Source organism: Pseudopipra pipra, chromosome 5, assembly GCF_036250125.1.
Source record: "Pseudopipra pipra isolate bDixPip1 chromosome 5, bDixPip1.hap1, whole genome shotgun sequence".
Classification (NCBI taxonomy): domain Eukaryota; kingdom Metazoa; phylum Chordata; class Aves; order Passeriformes; family Pipridae; genus Pseudopipra; species Pseudopipra pipra.
This window is the reverse complement of record NC_087553.1, coordinates 74258305-74282866: the sequence shown is the minus strand read 5'-3', so window position 1 is coordinate 74282866 and position 24562 is coordinate 74258305. Positions and strand designations below refer to the sequence as shown.

Genomic DNA, 24562 nt, shown 5'->3' with positions numbered 1-24562 from the left:
AAATAATATATATAATAAAATAAAATATTTTTTATTATAGATAATATATAATACATAATATAATGTTATTATATATAATTTTATTATATATAATAATATACAATATTATATATAATATATAATATTATTATATATTTTAATATGTATTACATTTAATAGCATATAATATTATTATATATATAATATATATAATTATATATTCAATAACTCCTTTGCCACTGGAGCTGCTGCGACCCTTCCCAACATTCCCAATGGAATATTGTCCCATGTGGGACAGGTGTGTCCCCCTGAGCTGTGGCCACGTGGCCACCAACACTTTTTATCCCTCTGGTTGGATTTCCCAAATCCTCAGCTCCAAAAAACTTCCAGGACTCGAGGCTGGAATTTTGAGCCGATCCTTGAGTTTCCAATCCCGATTTTTTTCTCTCATTACACATTTTTTTGGGATGGATCCTCTTCTCCTGCCCAGGGAAAACCATCGAGGGAAAGAGGAGGAGGAGGAGGAGGGACTTCCCAAAGTCAGGATCAGGCTGAAATCAGATATTCCCACCTTTCCTTGAGGTCTTTCCCAAGATTTCCTTTTCCCAGGCGAACCAACGGGAATTCCGCAGCGTTGACACACTTTTATTTTCCAAAAATACACTCCGGGGTTTTTTTTTTCCCACCTTCCCATCCCGTGGGATGAAGTCGGGAGCCTTTGGACATCCCCCCTTTCCAGGGGTGTTTCCCTCCCCTCATCCCGCTGGATTTCCTCTTCAGAATTCCCGTTTTCCCAACCTTTTCCTGTCCAAAGGTTTGTCCTGCTCGTCCGAGACGTCCCGGAGAACCTTCTCCCAGCTCCGTTTCCCTGGGATTTGAATTCCCAGGGAATTCCAGCTGCTCAGCTCCCTCTGCCTGGCGTTGGGAAGAGAGGGAAGAGGAAAGGAAGGGAATGCCAGAATCCCTCTTGGAATTCCCAAGCTGGCTCGGGACACCCTGGGATCGCCTGTGCCAGGTGATGTCCCAGCACATCCAACAGCCAGAAGGAAAACATGGATGAGAGGATCCCGATCCCGGCACCACTCGGAGAAACGACCCCGCGGATTGTTGGGATTGGATGAATCCCATTCCATGTGGGATTGGATGAATCCCACTCCGTGTGGGATTGGATGAATCCCACTCCATGTGGGATTGGATGAATCCCAATCCATGTGGGATTGGATGAATCCCACTCCATCCCCAGTGCTGGAGGCACCTCCAGCTGCTTCCCGATCCCACAGTGTCTCCCAGTGTCATTCCCTGGGATAAAACCCCAGGAAGAGGTTCCTTCCTTCCCCGGTGCCGGATTTAAAGCCCTGGGAATGGTTTCCATGGAATGATCCCAAGCCTTGGGCTGGATGGATCCCAAGCCTCCGGTCACCGGGACAGCAAATCCCTAATTCCCGACCGGCACAGCCCTTCCCAGAGAGCTCCTGAGCTTTCCAGGGCCACCTGGAATATTTTCCCTGCCTTTATTCCTTCCGAATCGGGAATGTTTGGCCACCCAGAGCCCCTTTTAGCACCTCGGGAAGATTCCAGGGGGATGAGAACATTCCCGGGAGGTTGATTTTTAGGATTGAGAGGTGCCCGCCCTAAAAAACCGACCGAAGAGTTCCCAGAAAGCTCCGAAATGGAATTTCGGGAATTTCTGGAATTGTAGAAATTCGGGAATTTCTGGAATCGTAGAAATTCAGGAATTCCTGGAATTGTAGATCTCCATCTCTGATTTATTTCTCTTTATTAATTGGCCTCCAAACCCAGAGCAGATGAACCTCCCGGGGGGGGAATTTTTTTTGGAATGTATTCCGGAAAACAAATGAATTTTTTCCCGCTTCCGCTTCCCAGAGGAATTGTCTCCAGGCCCAGGAGGAAAATCTTTCTAGGAATGCTGGTTTTAACCAGCAAAGCTTGGCATCAGAGGGTCTGACTCCCTGCCAGGGCCCTTTTCCCCTGGAGACCAGGAAAATCCACGCAAATCCCGGATATCCGGCAACGGAAGCCCAGCCGCGCTTCCGGGAGGGAAGTTTTTGCCATGGAAAGCTTGGATTAGGTGGGAGCCCAAGGCTGGAGCTGCTCACAAGGTGGTCTGGAGGAGGTTTGGAGCCCTTGGTGGCTGGAGATGCCAAGGAGGTGGTTGGATGGAGAATTCCAGAGGAATTCCTGGAATTCCTGCCCTCGGAAAGCACAACCCATCCCAGCTGGACCCTCCTCGTCACCCACAGGGCCACCAGTGGAAGTGGCCCAAGGAGGGGACATCCAGGAGCTCCTGGAAGGGGGTCAAAGCCAGCTGGGAATGGGAGGGGAACAAACCCTTGGGAATCAGGGACAGCATTCCAAGCTTTCTCCCGATCCCGGTGAGGGGAAGGCAATGGGAGTGGGATGGTTGGGATGGCCATGGAGGGGTTTTCCTGCTTTCCTGGAAGTGGCCCAAGGGAGGGGACATCCAGGAGCTTCTGGAAAGGGGTCAAAGCCAGCTGGGAATGGGAGGGGAACAAACCCTTGGAGATTAGGGACAGCATTCCAAGCTTTCTCCCGATCCCGGTGAGGGGAAGGCAATAGGGATGAGATGGTTGGGATGGCCATGGAGGGTTTTCCTGCTTTTCTGGAAGTGGCCCGAGGGAAGGGATGCCCAGGAGCTCCTGGAAAGGGGTCAAATCCAGCTGGGAATGAGAGGGGAACAAACCCTTGGAAATTAGGGACGTCGCTCCGAGCCTTCTCCCGATCCCGGTGAGGGGAAGGCAATGGGAGTGGGATGGTTGGGATGGCCATGGAGGGCTTTTCCAAGATCCATTTAGTGATCCAGGATCCCATTGGGTGATCCAGGATCCCACGGGGAGATCCAGGATCCCATTGGGTGACCCAAGATCCGTTGGGTGATCCAGGGTCCCAGTTGGTGATCCAGGTTTTCCTGCTTTTCCCTCCCTCCTGGCTGGATCTGGAGGACTCCAGGGGCTGCCTTACCTGCCGAGGCTCCGCAGCGCCGCTCGCATTCCCGCCGGGATGGGAAGCGATTCCCGTTCCCTCGGCATCCCCCGAAAAGGAAGGGCCTGCAGGCCTTGGCCTGGGGGTGGAAGTACCAGAGCAGGGAATAATCCTGGCAGGATCCCTCATCCATGGGCTGCAGGCAGGAGGCTGCGGGAGGACATCCCCAAATCCCAACTCACGTGTTGGATCCAGGTGGGAAAAGGCCCCGCGCTCCGCCAGCCCCGTTTTCCCAGGAAAACGTGTGGAGTTGGGAAAAGGCCACACTCTGACAGCCCCGTTTTCAGGGAAAATGTTTGGAGTTGGGAAAAGGCCACACTTTCTGCCAGCCTTGTTTTCCCAGGAAAATGTTTGGAGTTGGGAAAAGGCCACACTCTGCCAGCCCTGTTTTCCCGGGAAAATGTTTGGAGTTGGGAAAAGGCCACGCTCTGCCAGCCCAGTTTTCTGAGGAAAACGTGTGGAATTGGGAAAAGGCCACGCTCTTCCAACCCTGTTTTCCCAGGAAAACGTGTGGAGTTGGGAAAAGGCCACGTTCTGCCAGCCCCGTTTTCCCAGGAAAATTGGGAATTGGGAAAAGGCCACGCTCTGCCAGCCCCGTTTTCCTGGGAAAATATGTGGAATTGGGAAAAGACCACGCTCTGCCAGCCCCATTTTCCCAGGAAAATGTGTGGAATTGGGAAAAGGCCACGCTCTGCCAGCACTGTTTTCCCAGGAAAATGTGTGGAGTTGGGAAAAAGCCACATTCTGTCAGCCCCGTTTTCCCGGGAAAATATGTGGAATTGGGAAAAGACCACGCTCTGCCAGCCCCATTTTCCCAGGAAAATGTGTGGAATTGGGAAAAGGCCACACTTTCTGCCAGCCTTGTTTTCCCAGGAAAATGTGTGGAATTGGGAAAAGGCCACACTCTGCCAGCCCTGTTTTCCCAGGAAAATGTTTGGAGTTGGGAAAAGGCCACGCTCTGCCAGCCCCGTTTTCCCAGGAAAACGTGTGGAGTTGGGAAGAGGCCAAGCTCTGCCAGCCCTGTTTTCCCAGGAAAACGTGTGGAGTTGGGAAGAGGCCAAGCTCTGCCAGTCCCGTTTTCCTGGGAAAACGTGTGGAATTGGGAAAAGGCCACACTCTGACAGCCCCGTTTTCCCAGGAAAATATGTGGAGTTGGGAAAAGGCCACGCTCTACCAGCCCTGTTTTCCCAGGAAAATTGGGAATTGGGAAAAGGCCACGCTCTGCCAGTCCCGTTTTCCCAGGAAAATATGTGGAGTTGGGAAAAGGCCACGCTCTACCAGCCCCGTTTTCCCAGGAAAATTGGGAATTGGGAAAAGGCCACGCTCTGCCAGTCCCGTTTTCCCAGGAAAATATGTGGAGTTGGGAAAAGGCCACGCTCTGCCAGCCCTGTTTTCCCAGGAAAAGCGTGTGGGGTTGTTTTAGGAACCCACCATTTAGGGATCCACAGCCCCACCTGATCCCAAAGAAACGGGGTTGGCAGGGGAAAAAGGGGAAGCAAGGACCAAGGAGGGCATCCAGCAGCACATTCCCGGTGGGAATAACCCACCCCTGTGGTGCCTGTGACCTTTGCAAGGAGGGGATGAATCCCGGAATCCTGGGAGGAGGAGGAATGTTTGGATTTGGGGAAGTGCCCGGAGGACTCTCCCTGCGGATTTTCCCGGTGGGATCCGGATGGGATGAAAACCAAACCTCTGCATCCCTCTGGATTCCCACTCCACACCTCCAAAAGCCTCGAGGACCCGGGAGCGGAATTTTGAACCAATCCTTGAATTTTGAATCCTGGTTTTTTCCCCTGTTGTACATTTTTTGGGATGGATCCTCTTCTCCTGCCCAGGGAAAACGTCCAAGTGGAGGAGAAGGTGGGATATTGTGGGATGAGGGGAATCCTTCCTGCTTTAAGCCGAGTCCTAAACCCAGCTTTAAGCTCGGCTGGCTCAGCCCCACGTCCCTCCATCCCAAAAAAACCCCTTCCCGGGAGGGAATTGGATTCCCTAAATGTCACTTTGCCTCACCCGGGAATTCTCTGCGGATTCCTTGGCTCTGCTCCCGCTCCCGGGGATTTGTTGCCTCCTCTGGAGTCGTCTCTGCGGGAGCAAATGGGAATGACTCTTAATGAGGGCTCACAAACTAATTAACTCCCCACTTAAAACAGGGATCGGGCGGAGCCTTCCCGGGATAACGAGGGACGGAACAATAAAACCCCTTTAATGGGGTTAAACAGCTCCGGGGAAAAATGGGAGTGGCTGTTTGTGGGGAGAGAAATGTCAGGGCTGGAGCTTTGGAAAGCTCCAGAGCCTTTGGAAAGCCCTGGAGCCTTTGGAAAGCCCTGGAGCCTTTGGAAAACCCGGGAGCCTTTGGAAAACCCGGGAGCGATCGTAATTCGGCGGCGACAAGGGAGCCACGGGGATTTATGGGGCGGGATTTAACGGGGTGGGAACGGCCCCCGGATCCCAAATCCTGCCCTGGCAGGAAGGGAATTCAAACCTTGGATGTCCAACACCGACCTCAGGAGAGGTTGTTCCTTGCCCTGGGAATTGTCATGGGGAGCAGAAGGTGGGATATTGTGGGATGAGGGGAATCCTTCCACCCCAAACCAGGGAAATCCGAGCTCAGCGTTCCCAAACTGGGCAGGAGACTTTTAAGAACCCCCTGTTTTGCCACTGGAGCTGCTGTGACCCTTCCCAAGGGCTGGAATGTTGTCCCGTGGAGGATGGGACCCTCTGGGCTGTGTCCAAATCTTTGCATCCCTCTGGATTTCCACTCCTCAGCTCCAAAACCCTTCAGGGCTTGAGGGTGGAATTTGATCCAGAATCCCATTGGGTGATCCAAGATCCCATTGGGTGATCCAGGATCCCACTGGGTGATCCAGGATCCCATTGGGTGATCCAAGATCCCATTGGGTGATCCAGGATCCCACTGGGTGATCCAGGATCCCATTGGGTGATCCAGGGGCACCGCTGGTGATCCAGGATCCCATTGGGTGATCCAGGATCCCATTTGGTGATCTGGGGTCACATTTGGTGATCTGGGGTCACATTTGGTGATCCAAGATCCCATTGGGTGATCCAGGATCCCATTTGGTGACCCAAGCTCACAATTGGTGATCCAAGATCCCATTGGGTGATCCAGGATCCCATTGGGTGATCCAAGATCCCACTGGGTGATCCAGGGGCACAGTTGGTAATCCAAGATCCCATTGGGTGATCCAGGATTCCACTAGGTTATCCCAGATCCATTTGGTGATCCAGGATCCCATTTAGTGATCCAGGATCCCATTTAGTGATCCAGGATCCCATTGGGTGATCCAGGATCCCACTGGATGATCCCGGATCCCATTGAGTGATCCAGGGGTGCAATTGGTGATCCAAGATCCCATTTGGTGACCTAGCATCCTATTGGTGATCCAAGATCCCATTAGGTGATCCAGGGGACACAGTTGGTGATCCAAGATCCCACTGGGTGTTCCAGGATCCCATTGGGTGACCCAGGAACCCATTGAATGATCCAGGATCCCATTGGGTGACCCAAGATTCCATTTGGTGATCCAGGATCCATTTGGTGTTCCAGGAGCCACTGGGTGATCCAAGGTCCCATTTGGTAATCCAGGATCCATTTGGTAATCCAGGATCCCACTGGGTGATCCAAGATCCCACTGGGTGATCCAAGATCCCATTGGGTGACCCAGGATCCCATTGGGTGACCCAGAATCCCATTGGGTGATCCAGGATCCCACTGGGTGATCCAAGATCCCATTGGGTGACCCAGGATCCCATTGGGTGACCCAGAATCCCATTGAATGATCCAGGATCCCATTGGGTGACCCAAGATTCCATTTGGTGATCCAGGATCCATTTGGTGTTCCAGGATCTCATTTGGTGTTCCAGGATCCCAGTGGGTGATCCAAGATCCCATTGAGTGATCCAAGATCCCATTGGGTGACCCGGGGTCCCATTGGGTGAATTCCTGTGCATTCCCTGGATTTCCTTACCCTTTTCCAGGAGCACCATTCCCGACTCCCCTCCACAATCTGCAAAGACACCAAAGGCAGGGCCGAGTTCGCTCCGTTTTTCCGGGTATAAATAAGATTTTCCAACAAAATCCTGATTTTTCCAGGCAGCAAACGCTTTCAGGGCCTGTTTTCCAGCCTTTATTCCCCCCCTTCCAAGCATCCAAATGCTTCCTGACATCTCCAGGAGTGGGATTCCAGACACTGTGGCCCAGAATTCCACCCTCATTTCTGAGCAGAGGGAAAACAGGGATTAAAGCAGGAATTAAAGGGGGTTAGGAGGGAAAATGCAGCTCCAAACTTTCAGTAGTCAGGGATAAAGGGAATGAGGGAGGAATGGGATGAGGGATTAATGGGATGAGGGATAAATGGGATGAGGAATGGATGGAATGAGGGATGGATGGAATGAGGGATGGATGGAATGAGGGATGGATGGAATGAGCAGGGAGAAAGGATTTGCCATAAAAAAGAGGGAAAGAAATGGGAAGAGAGGGGATTTAAGGGGGAAAAAATGAGAGTTTCAGTGGGATGAAAAGATGTTGTGGCTCAGAATTCCACACTGATTTCTGAGCAGAGGGAAAACAGGGATTAAATCAGGAATTAAAGGGTGTTGGGAGGGAAAATGCAGCTCCAAACTTTCACTAATCAGGGATAAAGGGAATGAGGGATGAATGGAATGAGGGAGGAATGGAATGAGGAGGGAAGAAGGATTTGCCACAAAAAACAGGGAAAGAAATGGGAAGAGAGGGGATTTAAGGGGGAAAAAAATCAGAGTTTCAGTGGGATGAAAAGATGTTGTGGCTCAGAATTCCACCCTGATTTCTGAGCAGGGAGAAAACAGGGATTAAAACAGGAATTAAAGGGGCTTAGGAGGGAAAATGCAGCTCCAAACTTTTAGTAATCAGGGATAAAGGGAATGAGGGATGGATGGAATGAGGGATGAATGGAATGAGGGATGAATGGAAGGAGCAGGGAGGAAGGATTTGCCACAAAAAAACAGGGAAAGAAATGGGAAGAGAGGGGATTTAAGGGGAAAAATGAGAGTTTCAGTGGGATGAAAAGATGTTGTGGCTCAGAATTCCACCCTCATTTCTGAGCAGAGGGAAAACAGGGATTAAATCAGGAATTAAAGGGGGTTAGGAGGGAAAATGCAGCTCCAAACTTTTAGTAATCAGGGATAAAGGGAATGAGGGATGGATGGAATGAGGGATGAATGGAATGAGGGATGAATAGAATGAGGGATGAATGGAATGAGGGAGGGATGGAATGAGCAGGAAGGAAGGATTTGCCATAAAAAACAGGGAAAGAAATGGGAAGAGAGGGGATTTAAGGGGAAAAATGAGAGTTTCAGTGGGATGAAAAGATGTTGTGGCTCAGAATTCCACCCTGATTTCTGAGCAGAGGGAAAACAGGGATTAAAGCAGGAATTAAAGGGGGTTAGGAGGGAAAATGCAGCTCCAAACTTTCAGTGATCAGGGATAAAGGGAATGAGGGATGGATGGAATGAGGGATGAATGGAATGAGGGATGAATGGAATGAGGGATGGATGGGATGAGGGAAGAATGTATGACCACAAAAAAAAACAGGGAAAGAAATGGGAAGAGAGGGGATTTAAGGGGGGAAAAATGAGAGTTTCAGTGGGATGAAAAGATGTTGTGGCTCAGAATTCCACCCTGATTTCTGAGCAGGGAGAAAACAGGGATCAAAGCAGGGAAAGAAAAGAGAAGAAAGGGGTTTTAAGGGGGAAAAAAATCGGACTTTCAGTGGGATGAAAAGACATTTTGGCCTCATTTCTGAGCGGGGAGAGGTGACAAAGCTCCCCCGGGCTGTTAATGGGGTGACATTTCCATGGCTGAGCCTTGTGCCAGCTCCCAAATTGCTCCAATTTAGCCGCTGGCAGCTGCCAACTCACCCCCGGAGCACCTCAGCTCGCTCCTCACCACCTCCTTCACCTCTTCCTCCTGTGCCAAGGCAGGAAAAAAAGGGATTAAAAACGGGATTTTTCCACCCTGGCAGCAAATCCCTCTGCTCATTCCCCCAGTGGATTGACTCTGGAAAATTTAAATTATCAACTAAATGGTACAAAACCCGATTTGCAATGGGATAAAGATCTAAAATTTGAGGGATCTGCAATGGGGATTTTCCCCTGATCCTTGAAATTTGGGTCTTGAATCTGTTGCAAATTGGGTTTTGTGCCACTTGATTTATACTTTAATTTTTCCAGAGGGTTTAGGATTAATTTGAGCAGCTCCTGCTTGGCCCCAGGGCTGATCCAAGACATGGGATGAGCAGGAGACAGGAATGTGCCCCATTTTCCAAGCCCTCTGGGAGCAATCCTGAAGGAAAAGGAGTGGTTGATCCACATGGATCAGGGGAAAATCCCTGTTGCAGATCCCTTAAAATTTGGGTCTTTATCCTGTTGCAAATTGGGTTTTGTGCCACTTAATTGATGCTTTAATTTTTCCAGATCAGGGGAAAATCCCTGTTGCAGATCCCTCAAAACTTGGGTCTCCATCCTGTCACAAATTGGTTTTTTGCCATTTAATTTATCCTTTAATTTTTCCAGAGGGTTTAGGATTAATTTGAGCAGCTCCTGCTTGATCCAACATTTGGGAAAAGCAGGAGACAGGAATGTGCCAGTAGGGAAAAGCTGCTTTTCCAGGCTTATAAATCCTGAAGGAAAAAAATCCACGTGGATCAGGAGGAAAATCCCTGCTGGATCTCCTTTAAAATTTAGGTCTCCATCCTGTTGCCTAAATGGATTTTGTGGCATTTGATTTATTCTTTATACTTAGGTGGATCAAATTAATCCTAAACGCTCTGGAAAAATTAAAGGATAAATTAAATGGCACAAAACTCAATTTACAACAGGGTGGAGACTTAAATTTTAAGGGATCTGCAACAGGGATTTTCCCCTGATCTGGAAAAATTTAAATTAAGTGGCACAAAATCCAATTTGCAACATGATGGAGACCTAAATTTTAAGGGATCTGCAACAGGAATTTCCCCTGATCCATGTGGATCAACCACTCCTTTTCCTTCAGGATTGCTCCCAGATGCCTTGGAAAATGGGGCCCATTCCTGTCTCCTGCTTTTCCCTGGTGTTGGATCAAGCAGGAGCTGCTCAAATTAATCCTAAACCCTCTGGAAAAATTAAAGGATAAATTAAGTGGCACAAAACCCAATTTGCAATGGGATAAAGACCTAAATTTCCAGGGATCTACAACAGGGATTTTCCCCTGATCTGGAAAAATTAAAGGATAAATTAAGTGGTACAAAATCCAATTTGCAACAGGATGGAGACCTGAATTTTAAGGGATCTTCAACAGGGATTTTCCCCTGATCCATGTGGGTCAACCACTCCTTTTCCTTCAGGATTGCTCCCAGAGGGCTTGGAAAATGGGGCACATTCCTGTCTCCTGCTCTTCCCAAGTGTTGGATCAGCCCTGGGGCCAAGCAGGAATTGCTCAAATTAATCCTAAACCCTCTGGAAAAATTAAAGGATAAATTAAATGGCACAAAACTCAATTTACAACAGGATGGAGACCCAAATTTTGAGGGATCTGCAACAGGGATTTTCCCCTGATCTGGAAAAATTAAAGCATCAATTAGATGGCACAAACCCCAATTTTCAACAGGATGGAGACCCAAATTTTAAGGGATCTGCAACAGGGATTTTCTATTCTAGTTGGTTCTATTTCCCCTCTTCCCAACACGATGAAATCACTCACAGTCAGCCCAGGGTCTCCCTTTTCTCCTTTGGGTCCCGCCGGGCCATTTTCACCCTGTTAAAAAACCACTTAAAGTCATTACAAAAGGCAGCTCGAGCCTTAAACGCTCTCGAGAATAAAATTCACCTCATTTCCAGGAGATGAGCCGAAAAACACTCTTATTTCCCTACGAATTTTAGGGATATCTGTGCAAGAAAATAAGAATAAAAGCGTGGAGCAGAGCTCCTGGATTTTTTTGGGGGGGGGGAAGGGGAGATTTTTTTGCTCTGCTCGACTCCCAAAAAAATAAAGATTTTTAACACAGCCGGGTTTTATTTATTTATTTTCGGGTTTTTAAGGGGTTAAAAGCGCTCGGGTGGGGGCGGGGAGAGGGTGTGGAAAACCAGGAGCGACCCCCCCGGGGGGAAGTTTGTCAGCAAGGGATTAAATTCCTTGAAAAATGTCCCCGAAAACCGGATTTGTGGGTGAAAAAAACCCGCTTAAAAATATTAAAGGACGCGGAGAACAAGAAGAACGACCCGAATTAGGGGCAGGGAGGGTCATTTTTCTCAATCCAAGGGCTGGAACATGAGGGGGAAAATCGCATTAACTCCCAGCAGCACATGGAGGCAAAGCAGAGCCGCTTCCTGATCCCAAAAATCCCGGGAAATGGTTGGCAGGAGCTGGGATTTGGGACTGTGGGGTGAGGCTCTTGTTTGTGTTCCCTGATGGGCAGGAAAAGGTGGAATATTGGGGTTTTTTTCCTGCTTTTCTGTGGGAAAGTCAGTGAGGATGTGCTGCTCCAAAATATGGGGTTTTCCCAAAGAAACTGGATTTAAAAACAACTGGAAGCCCCCAGGAATCCCGGGATTGTCCCAGCTGGAGAAGTGAATTCCCATATCCATTGTCTGGTTTTTGGGATCATCCCACACTCACCCTGGCTCCTTTGGGATCATCCCATCCTGCCCCTGGTTCCTTTGGGATCATCCCATCCAAACCCTGTCTCCTTTGAGATCATCCCATACAGATGGATCATCCCAAACTCACCCTGGCTCCTTTGGGATCATCCCAGACTCCCCCTGGCTCCTTTGGGATCATCCCCCACTCACCCTGTCTCCTTTGGGATCATCCCACACTCACCCTGGCTCCTTTGGGATTATCCCATAGGGACCCTGTCTCCTTTGGGATCCTCCATACAGATGGATCATCCCATTCTGGCCCTGACTCTTTGGGATCATCCCATCCCAATCCTGTCTCCTTTGAGATCATCCCATACAGATGGATCATCCCAAACTCACCCTGGCTCCTTTGGGATCATCCCATCCTCACCCTGGCTCCTTTGGGATCATCCCACTCTCACCCTGGCTCCTTTGGGATCATCCCAAACTCATCCTGGCTCCTTTGGGATCATCCCACACTCCCCCTGGCTCCTTTGGGATCATCCCAGACTCACCCTGGCTCCTTTGGGATCATCCCCCACTCACCCTGGCTCCTTTGGGATCATCCCACACTCACCCTGGCTCCTTTGGGATCATCCCACACTCCCCCTGGCTCCTTTGGGATCATCCCACACTCCCCCTGGCTCCTTTGGGATCATCCCACACTCCCCCTGGCTCCTTTGGGATCATCCCACACTCACTCTGGCTCCTTTGGGATCATCCCAAACTCACCCTGGCTCCTTTGGGATCATCCCATAGGGACCCTGTCTCCTTTGGGATCCTCCATACAGATGGATCATCCCATCCTGGCCCTGACTCTTTGGGATCATCCCATCCCAATCCTGTCTCCTTTGAGATCATCCCATACAGATGGATCATCCCAAACTCACCCTGGCTCCTTTGGGATCATCCCACACTCACTCTGGCTCCTTTGGGATCATCCCACACTCCCCCTGGCTCTTTTGGGATCATCCCACACTCCCCCTGGCTCCTTTGGGATCATCCCACACTCACCCTGGCTCCCTTGGGTCCGTCCATTCCCGGGGGTCCCCTGGGGCCGATCCGGCTTTTCCCTCTTTTCCCCGGAGGCCCCTGGAGAGGGAAAGCAGAGCTCAGTCAGCCCCTTCCAGACCTTTATCCCACAGCTCCAAGGGGGATTTTCCCCTTCAATCCCACGGAATGTTCAGCCTGGAAAGGAAACCCAGTTTTTTGGGGCCTTCCAGGACCTGAAGGGAGCCAAAAACAAAAGATGGAAAGGGAATATTTGGAAGAGCTTGGGAGTGACAAAGGGGGAAAGAGGCTTCAAAATTCCAGAGGGTGGGGTTAGGTGGGATATTGGGAAGGAATTCCTGGCTGGGAATTTTTTATTTTTTATTTTTATTTTTTATTTTTATTTTTTATTTTTTTTAATTTTTTGTGGGTTTTTTTGGTCTGTTTTGGTTTTTTTTTTTGGTTTTTTTGTTTGTTTTGTTTTGGGGTTTTTTGGCTTTTTTGGGGGTTTTTGGATTTTTTTGTGGTTTTTTTTGGGGTTTTTTTTTGGGTTTTGGTTGTCTTGTTTTGTGGTTTTTTGTTTGTTTTGGTTTGGGTTTTTCAGGATTTTTTTTGGGTTTTTTTGTTTGTTTTGGCTTGGGGTTTTTGTGGTTTTTTTTTTTTGTTTGTTTGTTTGTTTTCTTTTGGGTTTTTTTGGGTTTTTTTGTTTGTTTTGGTTTTTTTGGTTTCCTGTTGATTTTTTTCTGGTTTTTTGGGGGTTTGTTTGGATTTTTGTTTATTTTCTTTTTTTGTTTGTTTTGGGTTTTGTTTGTTTGTTTTGGGTTTTTTTGTGGGGTTTTTTGTTTGTTTCGGTTTGTTTTTTATTTTTTGTGTGTTTTTTGTTTGTTTTGGTTTTGGTGGTTTTTTGTGGGTTTTTTGTTTGTTTTTTGTTTGGTTTTCTGTTTGTTTTGTCTTTTTTGTGTTTTTTTGTGGGGTTTTTGGTTTGTTTTGGTTTGATTTTTTTGTTTGTTTTTTTTTTTTCTTTTGGGGTTTTTTGTTTGGTTTTGTTTTTTGGGTTTTGTTAGTTTGGTTTGTTTTTTTGGCTTTTTTTAAAAATTTTTTTTTGTCTCGTTTCTGTTTTTTTTTTTTGTTTGTTTGGTTTTGTTTTTTTTTTGTTTTGTTTTGTTTTGGGGGGTTTTGTCTGTTTTTTGGGGGTTTTTTGGTTTTTCTTTGTTTTTTTTTTTTAAATTTATTTTTCGGTTTTTGTTGGGTTTTTTTGTTTTGGTTTTTTTTTTTGGTTTTGTTTGGGTTTTTTTGTTTGTTTTTTTTTTTTTTTTTGGTTTTCTTTGTTTTTTTAATTCAAAACAACTTCAACCCTAAAAAACTTTAACTCCCAGCCCTCTCTCCCTTGAAAAAAACCCTTCATTCCTTCCCATCTTGAATTAATCCCTCCCTTGTTTTGGCACCTCCTCATTATCACCCAACCGGCGCCTCCCGACCCCGCTCGGAAACTCCATTAAATCCTCATTTCCAAGGCTTTTTATTCCCTTTCCAAAGGTTCCCAGCGTGTCCTGAAGGCTGAGATGCTCCTTAAACACGAGCACTCTGATCATTAGGGGTAATTAGGATAATTAGGGGGGCACTGGAGGGCGGGATAATTGGAAATTATCCCTGGAAAGGTCGAGTCTCGCCCCTGAAAACGGGGAAAGGAGGGAGGGAAGGAGGAGGAAAATCTACCTGGGGGAAAGGGAGAGAGGGATGAAGGGAAATCCCACAGGAAGAGGGGATGGGAGAGATGGATGAAGGGAAATTCCATGGGAAGAGGGGATGGGAGAGAGGGATGAAGTGAAATCCCATGGGAAGAGGGGATGGGAGAGAGGGATGAAGTGAGATCCCATGGGAAGAGGGGATGTGGGAGCTTGGAAGAGGAGCGAGGTGTGGGAGGTTGGAAGAGGAGGGAGATGTGGATGTGGGAGGGAAATGTGGATGTGGGAGCTTAGAAGAAGAGGAGGGAGATGTGGATGTGGGAGATTGGAAGAGGAAGGAGATGTGGATGTGGAAGGGAAATGTGGATGTGGGAGATTGGAAGAGGAAGGAGATGTGGATGTGGGAGGGAGATGTGGATGTAGGAACTTGGAAGAGGAGGGGGATGTGGGAGGTTGGAAGAAGAGGGAGGTGTGGATGTGGGAGATGAGAAGAGGAGGGAGATGTGGATGTGGGAGGGAGATGTGGATGTAGGAACTTGGAAGAGGAGGGGGATGTGGATGAGGGATCTTGGAAGGGGAGGGAGGTGTAGGAGCTTGGAAGAGGAGGGAGATGTGGGTGTAGGAGGGAGATGTGGATGTGGGAGCTTGGAAGAGGAGGGAGATGTGGGAGCTTGGAAGGGGAGGGAGGTGTAGAAGCTTGGAAGAGGAGGGAGATGTGGATGTGGGAGTTTGGAAGAGGAGGGAGATGTGAGAGCTTGGAAGTGGAGGGAAATATGGATGTAGGAGCTTGGAAGAGGAGTGAGATATGGGATGTGGGAGCTTGGAAGATGAGGGAGATGTGGATGTGGGAGATTGGAAGAGGAGGGAGATGTGGATGTGGGAGGGAGATGTGGATGTGGGACCTTGGAAGAGGAGGGAAATGTGGATGTAGGAGCTTGGAAGAGGAGGGAGATGTGGGAGCTTGCAAGAGGAGGGAGATGTGGATGTGGGAGCTTGGAAGAGGAGGGAGATGTGGGAGCTTGGAAGAGGCGGAAGATGTGGATGTGGGAGTTTGGAAGAGGAGGGAGATGTGGATGTGGGAGTTTGGAAGAGGAGGGAGAGGTGGATGTGGGAGGGAGATGTGGGAGCTTGGAAGAGGAGGGAGATGTGGATATGGGAGCTTGGAAGAGGTGGGAGATGTGGGTGTGGGAGATGGGAAGAGGAGGGAGATGTGGGAGCTTGGAAGAGGAGGGAGATGTGGGTGTAGGATGGAGATGTGGATTTGGAAGAGGAGCGAGATGTGGATGTGGGAGGGAGATGTGGATGTGGGAGCTTGGAAGAGGAGGGAGATGTGGGAGCTTGGAAGAGGAGGGAGATGTGGATGTGGGAGGGAGATGTGGATGTAGGAACTTGGAAGAGGAGGGAGATGTGGGAGCTTGGAAGAGGAGGGAGATGTGGGAGCTTGGAAGAGGAGCGAGATGTGGGTGTAGGAGGGAGATGTGGATTTGGAAGAGGAGGGAGATGTGGATGTGGGAGCTTGGAAGAGGAGGGAGATGTGGATGTAGGAGCTTGGAAGAGGAGGGAGATGTGGATGTGGGGACCCATCTGGGGACACATCTGGGAGGGTTTGGTCCCAGCCCATCTCACCTGTGGTCCTGGTTCTCCCTGTGGCCCTTGAGGTCCGTCTGCTCCAGCAATTCCGGCCTTCCCGGGCCATCCCATCCGTCCCTTGAAGCCTCCCAGTCCAGGAACTCCTTTGGCTCCCTGGGAATCACCACCAGAGGTGGGTTTAGAGATGTTCCAGCCAAACATCATCCAATTTCTAATTCCCAGCTCTCCCAGAGTCCTTTAATCTAGAACCTTGGAAAAAACGGGGAGCACCGATCCATAAAATCCCGACTCATCTGCACCCCCGGGATTCATCCCGAGAAACGATCCCAGGAAATGCAGCAGAAGGAAAAACCCAACCCCCAACCTCCAGCGAGGGTGGAAAACAGGGATCTGTGGGAAGGAGGAGGACAGGAGGGACAGGGAATGAGATCCCAAATCCCACTGGGATGCAGGAAGGGCCCGAGGGGCTGGAAAATGCCAAAAAAACCCCACTGGATGGGACCTGCTGGAATTGTTGGATGCTTTCCTTTCTCCTTTTCTTTTTTTTTCCAAGGAGTTACTGTTTTAACTGAAATCCCATTTTTTCCCCCCCTCCCTTCCATGGAAAAGCCACAAATTTTTTTTTTTTGGTCACATTCTTTCCAGTTTAAAGAATTTTAAATTCAAGAATTTTTAAATAGAAGAATTTTAACTTTCAATTCCAATCTTTTCGACGGAAAACGAAGCGACGCAGATGAGGGAGTTCGACGGGGAGGGATCCAGGTGGGAATTCCCTCGGGGAAGCTCGGAAACTTTTGCCACTCCCACATTTTTTTCCACCCCACAGCATCCCAGGAACCCTTTAACCCCAGGAATGGTGACGGGATAAACTCTGCCAATCCCAAAATCGGGGCCTTGGGGTGGTTTTTCCTAAAAAACCAGGATCCCCTGGAATTCTGTACATCGGGATTTAAGGAGATTTCCCTCTCCTGCCTTTTCCAGCTGCATTCCCAGCCTTTCCTGCTCCAGACAGTTGCCCTCTGCCCTCTGGGAATGTGATGGAAAAAAGAGGGAATCTCGTTAACCCGACCTGAGGGATGTGGGAATTGCTTTTCCCTGAAGGGCCGGGGAGCACCGACCTTTTCTCCTTTCTCCCCCGGAATTCCCGAGGCTCCGGCGTTTCCCGCCGCTCCCCGTTCCCCCTGGAAGGAGCCAAGAGGAAAAAATGGTGGCTGATGTGGCCCTGGCAAGGCTGGAATTTCCTGGATGAACGAGGAATTTCCTTGTCTTTGGGTCACGGAGTTATTCGCTGAGGAGAGGGAAAAATTCCGTGAAAAATTCCCATTCCTTGAGAATTCCAACAGGGCCGGGGGGGTGGATGAAGCCGGTTGAGAAGCATTCCCTGGTTGAATCCCAGTTTTCTGGGGTCAGCCTGGGGGATGGGAGTGGGAAACCTGACTCGTGGAGAGGAGGAAAATCCCCCATCCCAGCGTCCAAACGTCTCCACCCGGATCCACGTCGATTTACGGGAACAGATTCCCGATAATCCCAATTTGAAAGGAATAAACACTTGGCAGAGGTGGATTTGCAGCAAAGCTTTTGGGAAAACCTCTTATTTATGGAACTGGGGGAGTTTTAAGGTCCCTTCCCACCCAAATCCACCCTCTGTGATCCCACAATTCCAGACGCTCGCCTTCGCTCCGTGCCGTCCATCCGATCCCGGCGTTCCCGGTTTTCCAGGACTTCCCCTTTCTCCCTGTGGGTGGAAAAGAAGCGGATGGGCCGTGAGGACAAACAGAAGCCCTGAAAAAACTGGGAAAAGTGGCTCTGGAAAAAGCAAGGAGAAGGATAATCAAAGGGGGAAAATCAAAGTGCAGGTAAAGTCTTAATTAAGGCCGTAAATTTTTTTAGATCTAAATTTAACTAAGGCCTAATTTCACTAATTAGACTCCTGGAATTAATTGAGAGTAATTTAACTCGGCTCATTTTAAATCACCACGGATTTTAGGTCGTCTCTCAGCTCCGGGAAAGTAGGTGGGGAAAATTCCGAGGGAAATATCAATGAAATAATATTAATGGGGGAAAAAAAATGTGGGAAATATTAATTAAAAATATGAATAAAGTATTAATATGTTAATTTTAATGCCCTTTTAATTTTAACGCCCTTCCTGCCTCCAGTTCTGCCGTGAAAAATATGAATAAAATCTTAATATATTAATTTTAACGCCCTTTTAATTTTAACGCCCTTCCTGCCTCCCGTGGGATTTGGGATCTCAAAGGGGTCGTCGTCGCTTTGACTGATTTTTTTTTGGGAAAACATCATTCCCAATGTCTCTCCTGCCCTCCTCTTTCCCACAGATCCCTGTTTTCCAGGAGGTTGGGGGTTGGGTTTTTCCTTCTGCTGCGTTTCCTGGGATCGTTCCCTCGTTCGTGATGAATCCAGAGGGTGCAGATGAATCGGGATTTTTCCTCATTTTCCCCAAAATTCCAGACTAAAAGACTTTGTTTAAAGGCTCTGGGAGAGCCGGGAATTCGGAATTATCGGGGATCATCCCAGAGAAAAGGACAAGGAAAGGCGGAGAGCGAAACCAAAGGAAAACATTCCCAGCAACACCAATAATAATTACAATTATAACGCCAATAAAGCCACATCCCACGGGCTCAGCCCCCAACAGCTCCCTGATTCCTCATCCAAGATTTTAAAACCTCCCATAAAAAGCTCATTAAGGGTCATTATCCGGTTGTTTACGGAGCGAGGACTAATGAGGAACTAGAACTGAGCCCAGGCCGTTGCTAAGCCACGGGTCAGGAGGGGATTTAGGCCAGGCCTGGGGTAGTTTTTGTCCCAGATTATCCAGGAGTTCCCTGGAATCCTAAAATTTCTTCTCCTTGTTCCTCATGGGTTTCCCAGAGGGATTTTTCCCACCGGGGCTGGGTGGGTTCTTCCTGCTGGGAAATGGGAATTTGGGATTCTCCCACCTTGGTGCCTTTGGTTCCAGGAAATGGGAATTTGGGATTGTCCCACCTTGGTGCCTTTGGCTCTGGGAAATGGGAATTCGGGATTCTCCCACCTTGGTGCCTTTGGCTCTGGGAAATGGGAATTGGGGATTTTATCCCACCTTGGTGCCTTTGGCTCTGGGAAATGGGAATTTGGGATTCTCCCACCTTGGTGCCTTTGGCTCCGGGAAATGGGAATTCGGGATTATCCCACCTTGGTGCCTTTGGTTCCAGGAAATGGGAATTTGGGATTCTCCCACGTTGGTGCCTTTGGCTCTGGGAAATGGGAATTCGGGATTTTATCCCACCTTGGGGCCTTTGGCTCTGGGAAATGGGAATTCGGGATTATCCCACCTTGGTGCCTTTGGCTCTGGGAAATGGGAATTCGGGATTTTATCCCACCTTGGTGCCTTTGGCTCTGGGAAATGGGAATTGGGGATTTTATCCCACCTTGGTGCCTTTGGCTGTGGGAAATGGGAATTCGGGATTCTCCCACCTTGGTGCCTTTGGCTCTGGGAAATGGGAATTCGGGATTCTCCCACCTTGGTGCCTTTGGCTCTGGGAAATGGGAATTCGGGATTATCCCACCTTGGTGCCTTTTGCTCCGGGAGCGCCGGCGAGGCCTGGAAGTCCTGGGAATCCCTGAGGATAAAGGAAGATCCCAGAGGTCGGTGTAAAATCAAGGAATTCCGAGATGTCCGACGGGAACCAAGCCCGGAAAGCTTTGGAATCTCTCCAAGGGTGGAGATTCCATAGGATTTCCCCCCCATCTCCTACCTTTGCTCCTTTCTGCCCGGCGTCACCGGCGGTCCCGGGATCACCTTTCCATCCCTACATGGGAAAAAAAACCAGGATAAACATTCCATGGGGAAGGATCCAACCCCGGGGGATAACTCGGGAGGAATTTTGCGTTTTTTTGTTGCGTTTTCCAACGCCAGAAGATCCTGGGAAATTGGGAGCTCGTGGTCAATTTGTTGCTGGAATGGGACTGGGAATGACCTGGGAGAAGGGCAGGGCTGTAGGGAAGTGGGAGAGGATGGGAAAAGTTTGGAAAAACCAAACGGAAAAAGCAGAAAATTCCCAGGAAACGTCACCCTGAAGATGCATTTCTTTTATTTTATTTTTTATTTTTTTTTAATTTTTTAAAATTTTTTATTTTTTTTTATTTTTATTTTTTAATTTTTTTATTTTTTAAATTTTTTAATTATTTTTGGGGTTTTTTTGGGTTTTTTTGTGGTTTTCTTTTTTTATTATTATTTTTTTGTTTGTTTTTGTTTTTTTTAAAAATTTTTTTGTGTTTTTTTTGTTTGTTTTTTGTTTGTTTTTTTTGGTTGTTTTGGGTTTTTTTGTTTGTTTTTTTGGTGGGGTTGTTTTTGGTTTTGGATTTTTTTTGTTTTGGTTTTTTTTGGAGAGGATTTTTTTGTTTGTCTTGGTTTGGGGATTTTTTTTTTAGTAATTATGGGTCAAAGTCTCCCATCCACGAGCAGGAAATCATTTGGGTTTTTTTTTTTTGTTTTTGTTTTGTTTTTCTTGGAGGGGATTTTTTTGTTTGTCTTGGTTCAGGGTTTTTTTTAGTAATTATGGATCAAAGTCTCCCATCCACGAGCAGGAAATTATTATTTTTTGTTTGTTTGTTTGTTTTGTTTGTTTTTTTTTATTTTTTTTGGTTTTTTGTGGTTTTTTTGTGGTTTTTTTTTGTGATTTTTTGGGCTTCTTTTTTTTTTTTTTTGTTTTGGTTTTTTTTGGGGGGGATTTTTTTGTTATTTTGGTTTGAGGTTTTTTTGTTTGTCTTGGTTTGGGGTTTTTTTTTAGTAATTATGGGCCAAAGTCTCCCATCCACAAGCAGGAAATTCTTTGGGATCGAGGGGGTGTTTTTGGTTGTTTTGTTTTGGTTTTTTTGTGGTTTTCTTTTTTTTTAATTATTTTTTTTTGTTGTTCTTTTTAAAATTTTTTTTTGTTTTGGTTTTTGTTTTTTGGTGGGTTTTTTTGGGTTTTTTTGATTGTTTTGGGTTTTTTGTTTGGTTTTTTTTGTTGTTGTTGTTTTTGTTTTTGTTTTTTTTAGAGGGGATTTTTTTGTTTGTCTTGGTTTGGGGATTTTTTTTTAGTAATGAGGGCTTTCTAGGGAATGATTCCTTCCTTCCCTGCTCTCTCCACCAGGCAGCTCAACACTGAACAGGGAAACAATTTGAAATTTGGGCCTTGGCAAGAAAGCAAGGAAAACTCAGGCTGGAAAAATGGGATAACTTGGAAATCTGGAGACATGGACAGAGCTGGAGAAGGATCCTCCTAAAAATCAGGCCAAGAAGGGAATTGGAGGCTTTTCCAGGAGATTAAGGAGCGATTTCTCTTTGGGAAAGACTCACCTGATTCCGGGAATGAGATGTGGGAATGAGGGTGTGGGAAGAGAAAGGAATATGGGCATGGAATCTCTTCCCACAGAACGATCCGTGGCCTTTCCCTGCCCCTTCTCTCTTTTGGGATCCTCCCAAAAATCAGGCCAAGAAGGGCATTGGAGGCTTTTCCAGGAGGTTAAGGAGTGATTTCTCTTTGGGAAAGGCTCACCTGATTCCAGGAATGAGATGTGGGAATGAGGGTGTGGGAAGAGAAATGATTATGGGCATGGAATCTCTTCCCACAGAACGATCCAAGGCCTTTCCCTGCCCCTTCCCTCTTTTAGGATCCTCCTAAAAACCAGGCCAAGAAGGGCATTGGAGGCTTTTCCAGGAGGTTAAGGAGTGATTTCTCTTTGGGAAAGACTCACCTGAGTCCAGGAATGAGGTGTTGGAATGAGGGATAGGGTGTGGGAAGAGAAAGGAATATGGACATGGAATCTCTTCCCACAGAAAAATCCAAGGCCTTTCCTGCCACTCACCGGCTTCCCATCCTGCCCCTTCCCCCTTTTGGGATCCTCCTAAAAATCAGGCCAAGAAGGGAATTGGAGGCTTTTCCAGGAGGTTAAGGAGCGATTTCTCTTTGGGAAAGCCTCACCTGATTCCGGGAATGAGATGTGGGAATGAGGGTGTGGGAAGAGAAAGGAATATGGGCATGGAATCTCTTCCCATAGAACAATCCAAGGCCTTTCCCTGCCCCTTTCCTCTTTTGGGATCCTCCCAAAAATCAGGCCAAGAAGGGCATTGGAGGCTTTTCCAGGAGATTAAGGAGTGATTTCTCTTTGGGAAAGCCTCACCTGAGTCCAGGAATGAGGTGTGGGAATGAGGGATGAGGTGTGGGAATGAGGGATAAGGTGTGGGAATGAGGGACAGGGTGTGGGAAGAGAAAGGAATATGGGCATGGAATCTCTTCCCACAGAACGATCCGTGGCCTTTCCCTGCCCCTTCCCCCTTTTGGGATCCTCCTAAAAATCAAGCCAAGAAGGGCATTGGAGGCTTTTCCAGGAGGTTAAGGAGTGATTTCTCTTTGGGAAAGACTCTCCTGATTCCGGGAATGAGATGTGGGAATGAGGGTGTGGGAAGAGAAAGGAATATGGGCATGGAATCTCTTCCCACAGAACAATCCAAGGCCTTTCCCTGCCCCTTCTCTCTTTTGGGATCCTCCCAAAAATCAGGCCAAGAAGGGCATTGGAGGCTTTTCCAGGAGATTAAGGAGTGATTTCTCTTTGGGAAAGACTCACTTGACCTCAGGAATGAGGTGTGGGAATGAGGAATAGGGTGTGGAAATGAGGGATAGGGTGTGGGAAGAGAAAGGAATATGGGCATGGAATCTCTTCCCACAGAACGATCCAAGGCCTTTCCCGCCACTCACCAGCTTCCCATCCCACCTCTTCCCCCTTTTGGGATCCTCCCAAAAATCAAGCCAAGAAGGGCATTGGAGGCTTTTCCAGGAGGTTAAGGAGTGATTTCTCTTTGGGAAAGACTCACCTGACCTCAGGAATGAGGTGTGGGAATGAGGGATAGGGTGTGGGAAGAGAAATGATCATGGGCATGGAATCTCTTCCCACAGAATAATCCAAGGCCTTTCCCTGCTCCTTCCCTCTTTTAGGATCCTCCCAAAAATCAGGCCAAGAAGGGAATTGGAAGCTTTTCCAGGAGGTTAAGGAGTGATTTCTCTTTGGGAAAGACTCACTTGACCTCAGGAATGAGGTGTGGGAATGAGGAATAGGGTGTGGGAAGAGAAAGGAATATGGGCATGGAGTCTCTTCCCACAGAAAAATCCAAGGCCTTTCCTGCCACTCAGCGGCTTCCCATCCTGCCCCTTCCCCCTTTTGGGATCCTCCTAAAAACCAGGCCAAGAAGGGCATTGGAGGCTTTTCCAGGAGGTTAAGGAGCGATTTCTCTTTGGGAAAGACTCACCTGATTCCAGGAATGAGATGTGGGAATGAGGGTGTGGGAAGAGAAAGGAATATGGGCATGGAATCTCTTCCCACAGAACGATCCGTGGCCTTTCCCGCCACTCACCGGTTTCCCATCCCACCTCTTCCCCCTTTTAGGATCCTCCTAAAAACCAGGCCAAGAAGGGCATTGGAGGCTTTTCCAGGAGATTAAGGAGCGATTTCTCTTTGGGAAAGGCTCACCTGATTCTGGGAATGAGGTGTGGGAATGAGGAAAAGGGTGTGGGAAGAGAAAGGAATATGGGCATGGAGTCTCTTCCCACAGAACGATCCGTGGCCTTTCCCTGCCCCTTCCCCCTTTTGGGATCCTCCCAAAAATCAGGCCAAGAAGGGCATTGGAGGCTTTTCCAGGAGGTTAAGGAGTGATTTCTCTTTGGGAAAGACTCATCTGATTCCGGGAATGAGGTGTGGGAATGAGGGATAGGGCGTGGGAAGAGAAAGGAATATGGGCATGGAATCTCTTCCCACAGAACGATCCAAGGCCTTTCCCTGCTCCTTCCCCCTTCTGGGATCCTCCTAAAAATCAGGCCAAGAAGGGCCTTGGAGGCTTTTCCAGGCGATTAAGGAGCGATTTCTCTTTGGGAAAGACTTGATTCCAGGAATGAGGTGTGGGAATGAGGAAAAGGGTGTGGGAAGAGAAAGGAATATGGGCATGGAATCTCTTCCCACAGAACGATCCAAGGCCTTTCCCTGCCCCTTCCCTCTTTTAGGATCCTCCCAAAAATCAGGCCAAGAAGGACATTGCAGGTTTTTCCAGGACATTAAGGAGTGATTTCTCTTTGGGAAAGACTCACTTGATTCCAGGAATGAGGTGTGGGAATGAGGAATAGGGTGTGGGAATGAGGGATAGGATGTGGGAAGAGAAAGGAATATGGGCATGGAATCTCTTCCCACAGAACAATCCAAGGCCTTTCCCTGCCCCTTCTCTCTTTTGGGATCCTCCCAAAAATCAGGCCAAGAAGGGAATTGGAGGCTTTTCCAGGACATTAAGGAGTGATTTCTCTTTGGGAAAGACTCACTTGATTCCAGGAATGAGGTGTGGGAATGAGGAATAGGGTGTGGGAATGAGGGATAGGATGTGGGAAGAGAAAGGAATATGGGCATGGAATCTCTTCCCACAGAACAATCCAAGGCCTTTCCCTGCCCCTTCTCTCTTTTGGGATCCTCCCAAAAATCAGGCCAAGAAGGGAATTGGAGGCTTTTCCAGGACATTAAGGAGTGATTTCTCTTTGGGAAAGACTCACTTGATTCCAGGAATGAGGTGTGGGAATGAGGAATAGGGTGTGGGAATGAGGGATAGGATGTGGGAAGAGAAAGG

The 24562-nt window shown here is 48.1% G+C and overlaps 1 protein-coding gene across 1 annotated transcript in view; it reads right to left on the bottom strand.

Moving 5' to 3' along the window:
- Positions 1 to 603: 603 nt before the first annotated feature.
- Positions 604 to 24562, bottom strand: part of LOC135415252 (collagen alpha-1(VII) chain-like) — a 136794-nt gene continuing 112835 nt past the window's right edge. Inside the window, exons 69-80 of the mRNA XM_064656912.1 lie at positions 19674 to 19727; positions 19485 to 19538; positions 17515 to 17655; positions 17039 to 17320; positions 15957 to 16073; positions 12670 to 12747; positions 10739 to 10792; positions 8920 to 8968; positions 6990 to 7238; positions 5014 to 5085; positions 2980 to 3150; positions 604 to 894 (exon numbers count right to left, since the gene is read on the bottom strand). Of these exons, the coding sequence (XP_064512982.1) occupies positions 881 to 894; positions 2980 to 3150; positions 5014 to 5085; positions 6990 to 7238; positions 8920 to 8968; positions 10739 to 10792; positions 12670 to 12747; positions 15957 to 16073; positions 17039 to 17320; positions 17515 to 17655; positions 19485 to 19538; positions 19674 to 19727 (1335 nt within the window). The 3' untranslated portion in view covers positions 604 to 880. The remainder of the gene's footprint in view (positions 895 to 2979; positions 3151 to 5013; positions 5086 to 6989; positions 7239 to 8919; positions 8969 to 10738; positions 10793 to 12669; positions 12748 to 15956; positions 16074 to 17038; positions 17321 to 17514; positions 17656 to 19484; positions 19539 to 19673; positions 19728 to 24562) is intronic.